At 42.6% G+C, this 14,349-nt stretch overlaps 1 protein-coding gene across 1 annotated transcript; it reads right to left on the bottom strand.

Moving 5' to 3' along the window:
* Window positions 1-2,882: 2,882 nt before the first annotated feature.
* On the bottom strand, window positions 2,883-9,886 carry lrrc3 (leucine rich repeat containing 3). The gene is made up of 2 exons (XM_030427388.1): window positions 9,338-9,886; window positions 2,883-7,911 (listed from the first exon to the last, which is right to left on the bottom strand). The coding sequence occupies exon 2, from the start codon at window positions 7,548-7,550 to the stop codon at window positions 6,750-6,752; it is 801 nt and encodes a 266-aa protein (XP_030283248.1). The 5' UTR covers window positions 7,551-7,911; window positions 9,338-9,886; the 3' UTR covers window positions 2,883-6,749.
* Window positions 9,887-14,349: the final 4,463 nt, after the last annotated feature.

The following is a 14,349-nucleotide window of genomic DNA, read 5'->3' as shown; positions in this document are numbered from 1 at the left end:
AATGTGTTGAGCATCCCAAGTAGGAGGACAGATCAGAACAGTTAATGTGTACCTTTTTTATAAACAATAATGATGACCCTCTTCCAAAACTTGACCAAGACTGAATCCCAAGACACCCCTTGCCTTACCCCACCATCTAACACCAGGGAGTTTAAGATGCTAAGATCGAGTCAAACTGACGTTTCAATGTATTATGGTCCTTTTCTTTAAACCAAGCATTAAACAATCAGTATCAGTTCTCTGCCTCGGCACCTTACTAGGTAATGTTAATTAAAAGACAATGAAGACCACGGACTGTTGACAGTTGAGAGCTTTGGACAGTTTCTTGTGGATCCTAAGCATAAACTCACTGTTTTGTCACCCATTGGTTTATGGACCACTGTCCTAAAATAGTATTGTGGGCTTAACCATTTTGGTTCCTTGGAGCCAGAAGTGGAGATGGGGAGGACATCTGATTTAGATCTGACTGAGAACACAAGGACATGCTGTGATAGTTACTTGTCAATCACTAAAGCATACACTACTTTATCACCTATTTTACTTTAACTAGGACCATAATATACAAAAATGAACATCATGCTGTATTGAAGAAGACTTTCAAATAGCAACTGTCACCATAACATCACGAGTAAACTGTTCACTGAGGTAATAAATTAAATGAGAAGTCTGGTAATTTTTTCATAAGGATATATAGAATTAGGTTCTTTTTGAAACCAGTGGGGCCCCTCGTGCTGGCCGTTGGAAAGAATGCAGGTTTGAGGCACTTCTGCATCGGCTTCACTTTTCAGAGCAGATATGGCGGACCCCGCCAATAAAGATTAAAAACCTCTACATAGAGTTAGGGAGAATAACTGAATTTAAACATTGTTGACCATAAATAACAACAATTAAACATTCTGACTCCATGAATATATTTATAACTTTAACCAAACCTTTCACTTTCTTTTTAGCTTCCGTGACTACATCATAACTTTGATCATCAGCATAGATAGGGATCAAGAACTTTTTGGACATGATCCAGGATTTTGCTGAGTCATCCAACATTGAAATTCCTCTCTGGTGAGAAAGTTGGCAGAAGAGGGATCTTAAGAATTTGTACTGGGGAGAGGGACACCTCCGCTGTTGTACCTCGACTGCTGCAGCCGTGACCAGGGAACTGATAAGTTGAAGAAAGTAGATAGATGGGTGGAGGGTCCATTTTTTGTCAAATCAAAATAAATTGCGATGACTGAGGACAGCGCTGCCGATAACATCATTAGAAGGATAATGGATTGGTCCGTTTTGTTGAGTCACTGCCTGAAAGTTTAACTGTTGTTTCAGGTCCAGGCAGAGCACACATTCATCCCTGTTGTGATAAGGTTACTGCCAGTATTTGCATCCCAGAATCTTTCAAAGAAACTCTGAATAACTGGAGGGGACATTAAGTGTTACTACGCGGTCGACACAAAACAATGCTGCGCTGAAGGTTTAGGAAACACCACTTCAAATAATTGCTACAGTGGCACTGAGCTTTAGTGACATTGGCCTTTAAAACCGATGCCGCAGACACAAGTTTCTTTTAGTAATGAGTCTTTTATTGATCCCCGACACTGTGAACTCAAACTTCTGTCTGGATAAGCCAAAAGCTCGCCATACTTATAAGAGAACAGGCTTGTCTGGACAACCTGCTCGTGAGGTGCAATTTCTTGTTAAAAATTAAAGATTAAAAATCCTTTATTAATCGAGGCGATGCCAGCTCACTCTGCTCCATCAGGAAACCTGATCACAGCAAAAAAATAGCTGAACACCAACAACAAATGTTGTTCTGTGTTTGTTTTGTTCATACTTAACGTTCCATTGGGGATTTTTCTTTTGTCCGGATAGGGATATTTCTCGTTCATGACATTTTACATCAAGTCGGTGTCTCCCATTCATTCGAAGCATAAAGATGCTAGCTAGAATGCTATGCTAGAAGTGGAGCTGCAGGTTACGCAAGACAGGGTGTTGTCACTCTTTATTTGCATTAAGTTGAGTTCTGGCTATGTTAAGTCAGTGGTGTCCAGCACGATGCTCCACCACACTTCTGGGAACTTCAGATTAAAAGATAGATGAAACATTGTCATGTTGAAATGAGAGCAGACTTGTGCAACTACATTAGTTATCTCTCACCTAAAAAGTCTTCAGAAACACATTTTGCTGAGCTGTTTGCGTGATATGACAAAACGTCTCCTAACAAGCCATTATGTTGGTCTTATTTGAAGTCCCGGAACAGCTGTCCATGAGTGGTGTTCACCCATGTTCAGCCAGGAAGTTTTTGCATCGTTGGCGAACAGTCTAGCATGCAAAGCTAGGAAGTGTCACATGACCTAGCATCAAACGACGCCCCGCAGACATGTACCTTCAGTCTTTGTCAGTTCATCATTTTTGTTCCCATGTCTCCTTTGGTTCTCGTCTGTTCCCTGGACCACTTTTCTCCTCGTGTTTTACCTGCGTTCGCTGCCTGTGTCCTTGTGTTATCCTGATTTGTACTTTGTTCAGTTTTTGCTTTCTGATTACTTCTGTTTTGTTGCCAGCCTTTTCTTTGTTACTTGCATTTTGTATGTACAGCCTCTCTTCATTGAAGATGAGGAGGCAAAGGAGGCAGGCTGAAAAAAGCGAGCTTTGTTTGCCAAACCTTAAGAGTAGGAATGAAAACCTGTTATCAAAGTAGACATAAATTTGCTTATTTTTGGTCTGCAGCTAAGATATTGTAACCATGTGTCTGAGAAAAATAACTGAGAAAAACTTGAACGAATAAGGATCCAACTCATACACGAGTGATGACAGAAGCTGGCAATCTTCGCAAAATATCCGCCATTCATTTTACGTGGAGCCAAAATGCAAGAATTTTGCGGAGACTGAACTGTCTTGGAAAAGAACTTTTATTTTCAAATGCTGGTAAGGTGTCCATTGAAATCCAGAGAACGAAACAGACAGTTAATGACCGAAACAGATAGAAAATTGTTATAATTATTACAAACAAATTTATCGGAGCCCTTTCGATTTCCATCACAGAAATACACAGCTCACAGACCGGTTCTTCTATAGGTGAAGAAAAAGACGTTGACCGATTACAAGACATCCAAACACTTTGATATGGGTTCAGCTAAAGACACATTCTACAAAAGAACAGCACAGATGGCATGTGCATTCCTTTAGGTTGTAAAGTACACACTGGCCAGCACGAAGATGACAGCTCAAAACTTCACAGATAGACACTTCTGTAACAAACAAACAAACCTACAGTCGTATAAAAAAGACAAAAAAAAAGTCTCTAACTAGAGTCGGTCAAGTATTAGTTGCAAATAATCAATTGTGTTTATTTTAACCTGCTTAAACAAAGAGATGAGTGGGAATCACCACATGAGGACAGGTACAGGTAGTTGTCAATCACAGAAAAGCGTGGAACATTAACTTTTCAAAAACTTTTCTGTCATTGTCTCCTGGCATTCGTTTTTGTCCTATTCTGGAAAAATCCACCCATCCGGGGAAAACTGGGCTTTAACACGTTTATGACTCAGGTCACAGAGATAGAGGAGGCATTCGTTACAACTTGACACTGAGTCCTGCGATGGCGGAGGTGGACAGGGAGAGGACTCGACACTCAGTTGTCCAGATTGGTGCACAGTGCTATGGTGTAGAAGTCCCCGAGAGTAGGCACTTGGACACAATCAACTTCTGCCCAGAAAATTAAACCCATGAGCAAATAAAAAAGACATATTCAGTGTGCGTCCAAACAAACAGGGTTATGCTACAATCAGATCAGTTATGGCATGTTAATTCAGCTATCTGTGGTTGGCTGTTGCAGCTCAAGATAAAATAAACAATGCTGAATACTGACATTTAACATAAATACATTCATACATACAGTTCATTTGGACCCCCAAAAGTTCTTTCACCTGTGCCTTAATTGACTCCTCGAAGATGTTGTAAACAAAACCATGATGTGAACTTCTGTATGTGGTGTAGTAGGTGAGACTCCAGTGCATTAGTATGTTCCTACACAGCAAATGGTGCATTTCTGTATAAGTGGTCACCGTATACATTTTGTATGTGTTTTTCAAACCACCATGAAATTCAAAACGGACTGCAGTCTATTTTGTACTTCTAAGGGTATCGCTGTTGTGCAAGGTTACCACACAGGGCTTTAATAATGGATCAAAAGACTGTGTAATGTAGAAGGGGTCACAGAGAGTTGTCACTCAACTATGAGCTCTTTAGTCTCTGTTAAAGCTCGTTAAGTTGTTTTTCTTGGCCCCCACATCAAGGCTGGGGTTATGCTTTTCTGGCCGGCATGTAGGTGACTCGACTAAACCAATCAACTTGCCCGACAAACAGGTCCATTTGTAAGGTGTTGAGATTCGGGTGGTGTGCTACAGGGCTCTCCGGCGAGTCCCTCTGATTGATGTTACAATAACACCTTTTCTTGCTTTTTCAGTGTATTTTTAGAGGCACATAATTCCAGATTAACTGTGTGGTTTAGTCTCACTGCTCTGATCCAACACCTTTACCGGCAGCAGCAGCAGCAGCAGCAGCAGCAGCAGCAGGGAGCTGTTGTCGAGACTGATAAGCTCCATAAACCCTTTGTGCACTACCTTAACCACAAACCAGACAGACTGGGGTGGGGGGGGGGATCAAGCAACTTACAAACATCAGGTGAACACACATATAAATGATCATTTTGCTGCATGTTCGTTGTTGTGTAAACAGGTAATTGTTTGCTAAAAGTATTAACCATGGCACATTTATATGGCAATAAAACTGTATGTCCGAAAATCTAAATACCTTGCTGACGTTAACCGAGTTCATATAGTAAAACAAATTACCATTTGTTGGAGGCCAAATTGTGAAAAAATAAAGTTTACTTTGTCATGTCCACCTCTACCTCCATGTCATTACACATTACAGTATGCAGATCTCAGCCGAGAGCCTTGAACGCTGCAATATCACCAGGTGACAAAGTAGACATTGTGAAAACAGGGTGAAATTTTGTAGTCCACAAAACCTTTCTGGTGCTTCACAGCAAAACAGTGTTGTAGAGTTTGCCTAAACAACTGAAGTAGATTGGAAGTCCTGAGATCGCAACTTGATTTGAAAAGGTGTTGTTTTTGCCCTTGACACACGGTCAACCTCGTGCGCCCAGTTCAGACAGACACTGAGTTTAGCAGCCATAGTGGCAGTTTTGGTGTGAAAAGGGTGTATACGAGGTCCTTTTAAAGTCAATTTGGCTTCAAGAGACTGTGATTAGGCAGGACAAATTGTATGGAGCCATCTCATGTTTAATGGGGGGGGGGGGTTCAACGTTAAAAGTTGATTTATGGTTGCACCTAGGCTCTACAAAGAGCCTATACCGTAACCTATGCAGGTGCCTTTGTCACAGTGCAGATTTATACATGTGTGCTAGTGTGTCTGTGTTGCTGGAGGCTGTGGGTGACAGTTGTATCCAGGCTATGCAGATTTGACAGGCCAAGGTTCTGAGGTGAAGGCTGCCCTCCATACACGCAAAGCTTGAACGACTTGGTTTGTCAACGGGACATCCAGCCTGTCCGCTCTCTATAGCCCAGAGACACTCCGACAGCAAAAACTGGTTCTGGAGGAGGAGTTAAACCTAAGAAGAGTTGACCAGTTATAAGAAACGGCAACAGCCAAAGAGGGCGGTGTCTTTACTTGAGACAATTACAAGTAGCATCCCTGATTTTAGCGCCTCCAGTAATCTCTAGGCGAGAAGACGGAAAATTAGATTTTACCAAGCGGATCAATCAGTCATTGCAGTCTGCTTCACAGTGACGTCCAGTCACATTTCTGGGAGGTTGCATGCCAGGCTACGGTGTAGGACATAGGTTATGCTGTAGGTATGCCAAAGATTCAATGCAGAAGCATAAATTAACCTGAAGTCCCAATCTACTTCAGCTGTTAAGGAGAATGTTGCGGCGCTGTTTTGCTGTGAAGCTCTTGAAATAGTGAGCGCTGAGTTGAATGAAGACTGAATTTTTCATTTTTGGGTAAACGTATGCTTTAACATTCTTAAAAAGTTTTAGAGTTTAAGAAGTTTTAGATTAAACAAAAACACGTGACTGCAAAAAGTGTGCAGCAACTATTCCTTGTCGGACTGCATTTTTGTGGTGGCAGGATGCGGTGGTTGCACAGAGCAATCGTGTTTCCTGGGTCAGTAGTTGTGTGAGGTTTGCTGGAGGCAGGGCTGTTACGCAAACTGAATGTTAACGCCTTTGCCTACTTCATATGTTACCCAAAGTCTCTTTAAAATGCCCTTTTACCTTGACAGTGTGACATGAACATGAATCAGTCAATACAAAGTAAGTGTGAGCGGCAGTCGTCCTCCTCATTCGTCTCCGTCCAAATTCAATCACACTGTGGATCGACAGCAGAGTGGGGACATTTATCTCTCCCGGTCTAGATCTTTCATCTCTCCGCCTGTTGAATGTGAGTATTTTTTGTTTTTTTTGTGCTATTACTGTTGCCCTGTCATGTTCTAAGTCATTTTGAATAAAAATCAAAATAAATGATTTTGAGTTTTACAAAAGATCTCATTTGTGAGGCTGAAAAAAAATGAAAATGACCCTACTTGATCACTGAAAAACCTCAGATAATGTGCTCAACAAACACTGGTGATTATGTGTTGCAACAGCTTTTAAGTCATTCTGTACATAACCACACTTTTACTCACGTATTTACAGACACACGCACACACACACCGCTCTAGCTGAGCCCTGCTAGAGAACAGTGCTGATGGTGTCGAAGTCCTTGCTGATCTGAGAGCTGCTGGGCAGTGACTTGAGGTACTCCAGGTGCCTCCTTGCATCCTCCTGATTGTGTCTCACATAGAAGATGACGTACGCGATCACCATGGTGAACCAACCGAACATGGTGACGAACATGGCTACATCGGTGGTCTTGTGGTGAAAGTTGCAGAAGTTGATCCCTGAGTCCAGCACCTGGATTACCGGTTTGCCTGCGTACTCCTCCTGCACCGCCGTGTGGCAGATCACTTCGTTCACCGTCTCGGGGTCGAGGCGCAGCTCCCTCAGGACCTCCTGCAGCGTACACTCACAGTGCCACGGGTTGTTTGAGAGGCTGATTTTTGCCCGGAGCCGGGCGAACGCCTCTTTGGGGACACTTTGGATGCGATTGTTTGATAGATCCAGGACGAGGAGGCTGTCGGAAACACCTTGAAACGCACCTACGTCCACGGTTTCAATGTCGTTGTTTGACAGGTCCAGCTCCTGAAGGTAGTGCAGCTCTTTGAAGGCGTGGTTGGGGACGTGGGTGATGTGGTTGGATGCCAAAAGCAGGACGACGGTATCTCTTGGAAGGTCCGACGGGATCTTCTCCAAGTTGCGAGACATACATTGGACCACGGTCATGCCACTCTTCTCGATACAGTGACAACTCGTCGGACAAGCCATCACTGGTGTATTTGTCATGAGTAATCCAAAGAGCAAGCCCCATATGAGGGCAAAGCGATCAAAGATGGGGGTTTTCCTGGGCATATCAGGCCCAGATATGTCCTGCATATTCAGCAGCAACCTCCCACAAGTCCTGTCAGGTCAAAGCAATCATAGTTTCACCAGTTTCTTGGCATTAAATTGTTCCGATTGCAGCTTCATTAGCCTTCCAAAATGCTTAAATTACAGGTTTATTCGCACAAACACGGGGGCTTATCTTGAGAGAATCCTTCAAAATTGATTTGATAGACTTTCCCGTAATCTTTTGAAATAGATTTCAAAAGGAGCTCATCCACAAAATTGAGCTGCTCGCTGAGCGTATTCCAGCAGGGAACTGTAATCTCAAGATTTATTGCGAGCACGTTGACAGCCTCAAAGAGTTAGGAGCAGCAGGGTGAGCGACACCGGAATCAACATGTCACGTCGTGCACTGAAAGAAACAAAGAACAGTGTTATTCTCGCGCAGACAAACAAATATTCAAGTCCTTTCGGTGCAGCAGGAGACGGCGCAAGGTTGCTGTCAGTGCTCGTATGATGAATCAAACTCATCCCGACAGCGACTCTCGCGAAGATAAGTCATTTTCTAAGTGCACAGGCAGCTCACCTTTGTCTTCCCAAATTGAGCCGAGCGAACGCCGTCCCCACAATGCTTACAAACGTATAATGTGATTACAGAGAGAAATCCATTTCACTTTAGCAAATCTCATAAACCGGCAGGCACACTCGTGGGTCATCGCCAGCATTTTTCTGATTCGGTTAGGGAAAAACCTAATATTGTTCTGCGATGTCTTCCTCGAAAACGTTACACGGAATTATTCGCTGACGCCGCCGCACATATCAATATTAATTGCATGATTTCGTACGGGAAGAGAACAACGGTGGAACAAGCTCAACTCAGTTTGACTCCACCAATGAGGAATGGCTTTGTGTGTGTGTTTGTGTGTTTGTTTGTGTGTGTGTGTGTGTGTGCGCACAACTCCCCTCATTTCAAGGACTACTGCTGCTGCTGCTGCTGCTGCTGCCTCTCATTCACGGGCGCATGATAAGAATAGCTGTGGGCTCTAAAAATTACTCCATCTGTCCTGCAGGAGGATCATCACTTTAAGACTGCGCACCCTCTGGTGGGCCGAATTGATCACACAATGAACCCCTCGCTGTGCTGGAGGTCATCCGCCCCATGTCTTCCTGACATTTTTTTCTTTTTCTTTTTTCTTTTTCTCTTTAAGCTTTGGCAATGGCTTCAAAGCTTAAGGCCACACACACACACACAGGCAGGGTATTGTCTTAAATAAGCCCTGCACGTTCACATCGGTCTGAGCGCAGCAGGAGGTGTGGACAAGATGTGGCATCTACACTCGCAAGGGCGGCTAAAAACAGCCCGCGGTTATGTTGTGACACCAGTATATCATTAGGTTATATAGTCAAGACTCACACACGCATGTTCGAGGCTACTGCCGCTTGACTGGAGAGACGTTTTAAAAACATATGTTTAATTTCTTTGGCTTCTTCATCAACAGATGTTTACCACAGTTCTGCAGAGGAAAAATGGGTCATTTGGGTAAAAAAAACTAAACATAAAAACATGGAAAAGTAAAAAAAATAAATAAAAAAATAAATAAAAAATGTGAAGCTTAAATAAGGTTCAGGTGGCAGGAAAACCTTAGGCAAAGATTTAGAATGAATCCTGCTAATGATGCCTGGATGCAGAGTAAACATTCAGCCTCTGGTTGTGTAAGGGTTGTGGGTTTTAATCACATTAACACATAGCTCTGTGGTTAGAATATCAAACCTGTTCACCAAAATACACACGTGCAAATAAGTCAATTAGCAGGTCTACTTCTTGTCGAGGCACTCACCGGGAAACACTTTGGATCTGGAATGCGTAAATTACATTTTTTTCATTTGATTTTTTTATATCCGTTGTTCTTCTGTGGCAGTGGAGCGCAGACCCTGTCAGCAGTAGTTGATTATATCACATCTGTGGCATCGCTGATACCTCTCTGTGAATGAAACCTTCTTTAAAAAAATGTTTAAAAAAAGCAAACCAAATAAAGTCCACTCAGCTGCTTCGACGCGTCCACATCTCCGTGCCGGGGTGACGGAACAGAAGAAGGCGGTAAAGTTCCTCAGCGGCGCGTGGGGAAGTTCTTAAATCTCCGACTGAGACGACTCGTGCCTCCAAATGTGGCTCCGTGTGTGTCCTCAGCACTTGTTGACGATGATGATGATGGTGGTGAGGATGATGATGATGATGGTGATGGTGGTGGTGGTTGTGTTCCGCTAACGTCTCGAGGAGACACACCGGTCCGACTCATCACGCGCCTCTCTGAACGAACCGTGCGCGCATGGTGCCAGAAGGAGTCCCGGCTGCGCGTGGATTGGACTGGCAGCTCCCCTCGCGCTCCCGTCCCCCTGCCTGTCTGTCTGTCTGTCTGTCTGTCTGCCTATCGTCCTCCCTGCGCCTCCCCTCCGCTCTGCTCCCTTCTCTCTCCTCTAAGACAATTAACCAAACAAATAACAAAGCTAAATCTGAAAATTAACTCTGATTGCAAAACGAGGAGAAGACGTTTCTTTCAAAATGCATCCAAAATCTACTATAAAGTAATCTATGTATATTTTGGGAAGAAATGCCTGAATTAACAAACTCTCTCTTTGTTTTCACGACTGAATAAACTGAATAAACAAACCTTCTGGACCTTATTTTCCTCTGAGAACGGCTTGTTTATTCAGTCATTGAAAAAAAATATTATTACTACTATTATTAGTATTGTTCCCTCATTAATATTGTAAACATTTAAGTTTGAATTCCTTCCTGTTACGTTTGGATTACCTCAATACCAAACATAAACAAATAAATACCAGGGGAAAAAAAGAAATGTTAACACAATTACTTTTAAATGAATCTTGATAACATTTTTTTTCCCTGTAATTTTACCAGAATACACTTTTGTAGGTACCTTACTTACCTTTTTCTTGTGTTCCGATTATGTAACCCCGTTGCATGTGTTGCGTCGCTCCTGTAGCCTGGTCCTTATCTACTGTAAATGCAGTCGTGGTGATGGAAAGTGGAGGGAGGTTGAGTGATTGCAGCATTCTCCTACACAAATGAGGTGGATGGAGATTTGTTTACAAAACCGTAAAAAAAAAAAAGAGAGAAAAAAAAAAGAAAATGCATCAAGGATGTGCTTTTTTTCTAATGAGCTGTATGGAGCCATGTTTGGAGGTTTAGAACGTTTTTTTTTGGTTTTTTTTCACATTTATATAGTTTTTACTACACAATCTACTTCAGTTGTTTAGGAGGAACAACATAGTTTATTAGTGAAGCTCCAGAAATGTCTGGTCTATGAAACTTCACCCAAATTTCTATCCGAAGGAGGGGTGAGTAGATAATGACTGAGTTTCCGTTTTTGGGTGAATTTTTCCTTTAACGCAGGATTAATGGTGTAAAAAATTACAAATTGTTAGATTTGTCCATTACTCTGTGAACTTACCCTTTAAATCGAGATCGTGTTTGACACCTGAACCAGCCTCATTTTTGAGAACATCTTCCAACTATTATTTTTAGCGTCGAGCGACAAAATGCTAATTTAAAAAGTGATTCTGGCATCAATTCTCATGTAAAACACCTCACCTCCATGTCGCAGCGAGCTGTGGTGTATTGATTATTTTAATCAACCCAGGAGCCAAATCAAACAGACTATCAAAGAGCCGGGATGTTAAGAGATTTAGGCCGCGCAGCAGTGGATCTAGATGTCAGCTTTGAGTTCTGCGCCACATTCTGGCGGCAATTACCCTTTTCCAACCGCGGAGGCTTCTTCCACGCTCACACAAGGCGTGAAAGGTAGACTTTATGTTTTTGGTTTGTCTTGTACTTAACCCCCATGCATGCCTGTATCATCTATTCATAGATCAATTAGTGGCGTTTAATCCAAAAAAATATCTTTAAAGTGTTATGCAACACCTTCTGTACTCATTATAGAGGCAAACGTTTCCCCACCTCTTGCTGGAGGAGTGTCAACACAACAATGAGTACAATCAGTGTGGTAAATAAGGTCAGATCCCATGTGACCGACCACAGATTGCTTGTACATGACAGGACATGCAATGGAGCATTCAGCGTTGTTGTTGTTTTGTGTTTTTGGCGGTAATTTTATGTCATCACCGGAGCTCAAGCAGGTTTGAGGCAGCTTACACGGCAGTTGCATTACAAAGCGCACTGAACCTGAATTTGACAGTCGCAGTCATGCAGTGTCGTGTTCCTGGTAACCTTGAGTAAAAAAAAAAAGGGGAAATCGAGTTTAACCGACTACTTCAATTCCATTCAAAGTCCCTCATGTGATTCAAATGTAGGTCAGCTGGTCCCGTTGTTCCAGGTGTCGTTTGAGCTGCGGAGGAGGGCAGAGTTTTTTGTTTTTTTTCTTGGGACCAGTCCTGCCTGTGTTTGGTGCCAGCTGGCATGACGGATCGTGATACATATACAACTGAATTCCTGTACTTGATGAAAGACTTGCAAACTGTCACACATTGGGGATTTGTGGAGTCCTGTGGAGATGTTTTTATCTTCAAAACATGTGATATTTCATTCACATTACATTCATGACCCGACTTAGGACGAAGGGATGTGCCAGTGACCAGAGTTTGAGACTGCGTTACAACATTTATACAGGTGTAACAACTGGATATTTTGGAAGAGGGAGCACGACGTTATAGCATTTGCAAATGTGACACCACTGGATATTAATATTTAATGTGTTTGCATCGACAAAATCAGTGTTTTTAGGGAGAACTCGTGACGGTTAGGGTTTGGAATAGATCAACGTTAGGCTTAAAATATTACTTTTTCCGCCATAACCACAGCTTGTGAAGTCTTCTTAAAAACACTGATTTTGTCGACAAAAACGCGACCGGACATCTCCCTCCAGTCTTCCTACGAATATTCATGGGTGTCATGTGTACAGATGTTATAACGCCGTGGTCCCTCTAGGAAAAATACCCAGTGGTTACACCCGTACAAATGTTGAAACGCAGTCTCAAACTGTGGTCACTGGCTTGGCAGCGTTCTCGTCCATCCCCTCCTCCTAAGTCAGCTCATAAATGTAGTTTTGTAAAAGTGGTTTAGTAAAGCTTCAAAATATCGATAGATTGCAGATATGTGCATCGAGAAACACTTATTCTGCCGATTGGGTCGAGCCCATGACTCACTGGACCGGATTTCTTAATTTTAAACAAGAGGGGACGGCACCACCTGCCCCCGACACCCCCAACTAACACCCACACCCATGTGCACCTCAGAGGAGACCATGATGCAGGACGTCTTAACCATAACAATCCAGCTTTCTTTCTTCTCTCCCTTCTGAAATTGGCTTTTTTATTACCATGTATTAAAGATTTTAGTGATACACCTCTAAATTTCATGCATTTTATCGAGGCGGGGTTTTACCATGTCCTTCACAAAAGACTACTTTTTACTATTTATAGTTTTTAAGAGCATTATACATCTTAGATGAAACTGACAGATGGGTGGAACTAAAAGATAAAGGTGCAATTACGTATCCGTCTGGTACTTCAGTACCTCAGACAGCACCATGGATTTATCAATACGCAGCACAGTTAGGCTGACGTTATATTTCACAGCCATTTTTTGGGGCCATAGATTTTAACTTGCACGGACCCTCTGTCAGATGAAGGATCGATGAGTCGGGCAGATTCTACTAACATATTCAAAATGAGCAGCGCCTCGGCCGCTGCAATCTCTCTGTAATAACGGATGGAAGGTAAACAAGGAGGGATTCATTTTGGTCACTCTGCTAAAAAGAGGATGACATCCCCCCGCATTTCCCCCGAATCCCCCCTCGCTCACCACTCTCATAACCTCGTTTCAGCACACAACACACGTGAAGAAGATGGACACAGGTGACGTCGTAGCGGAGTGTTTAATGATCAAAGTTTCCATATGCTACGCCGCCCCCAAGTGGTCCGAAACTAGGTTAAAGGAACAGTTTACCCAAGATAACTCAGTCATTATCTACTCATCCCAATGGGTTTGGGGGGGTTTGTAGTCCCCGAAAAACATTACAGGAGCTTCACGATCACAAGCTTCTAGCATCGCAGCTTTCCCTTAAGTCTCCGGAAGACCTGAGGTCCAAATTGATTTGCATAAATGTCATGTCATTAAACGACATGCCATCGAGCTAGTGCTCCGACTCCATACAGGGTGTGCGCTGACGCTTTTAACTCAGCAGCTACAGTGAAGATTTCAGCTTTAAAAAGTTTCAAAATGACAACTTCCTGAGACTTGTATTACACTGGACGAGCTGTATGGAACTACTATATATGTTTTTTGTTCATGTCTTTTTTTACGTATTCAAACGAGTCCCCACGTACTTCAGTTGTTTCAGAAAATACTGTTTTGCCGTTTTTACCGTTTTGTTTTGTGGACTATGAAACATCACCCAACTTTCTTATTATAATTCTAATTACTGAATTTTCACTTTTGGGTGAACTGTTCCTTTAATGCAGAATTAATGGGGGGGAAATAGACATTGTTAGAATCCCAACTTACTGTCTGCCTTTGTGATTGCTCTATACTGGCCCCTCAATAGTTCTGAACATTAAATATAGATGAGTTCTTGTGAGAAAAGGAACACCTTGCAGACATTAACAGGCTCTCAGAGAATTAGTGTTCTTCTTTTTTGGACTTTAAAAAGTCGGCGTTAACACTCCAATGTCAACCCCATCAACCTGTACTATTAGTTTTTTCTCTGATTGTCCCAAATTGAATAAGCAGCCGAGGGTTTTGGGTCAGGTTTGAGCAGCTCCGTGATTTACTGTCTTCGTCTGGGAAATTCTATTAGCTGAAGAGGCGGGT

Source organism: Sparus aurata, chromosome 9 (genome assembly GCF_900880675.1).
Source record: "Sparus aurata chromosome 9, fSpaAur1.1, whole genome shotgun sequence".
NCBI classification, from domain to species: Eukaryota; Metazoa; Chordata; class Actinopteri; order Spariformes; family Sparidae; genus Sparus; species Sparus aurata.
Note: the sequence above shows the minus strand (reverse complement) of the source record. Positions and strands in the feature narration are given on the sequence as shown.

What these genes read in the sequence shown, in the direction of transcription:
- lrrc3 (XM_030427388.1), bottom strand. Translation starts at nt 7,550, where the DNA reads ATGCAGGACATATCTGGGCCTGATATGCCCAGGAAAACCCCCATCTTT.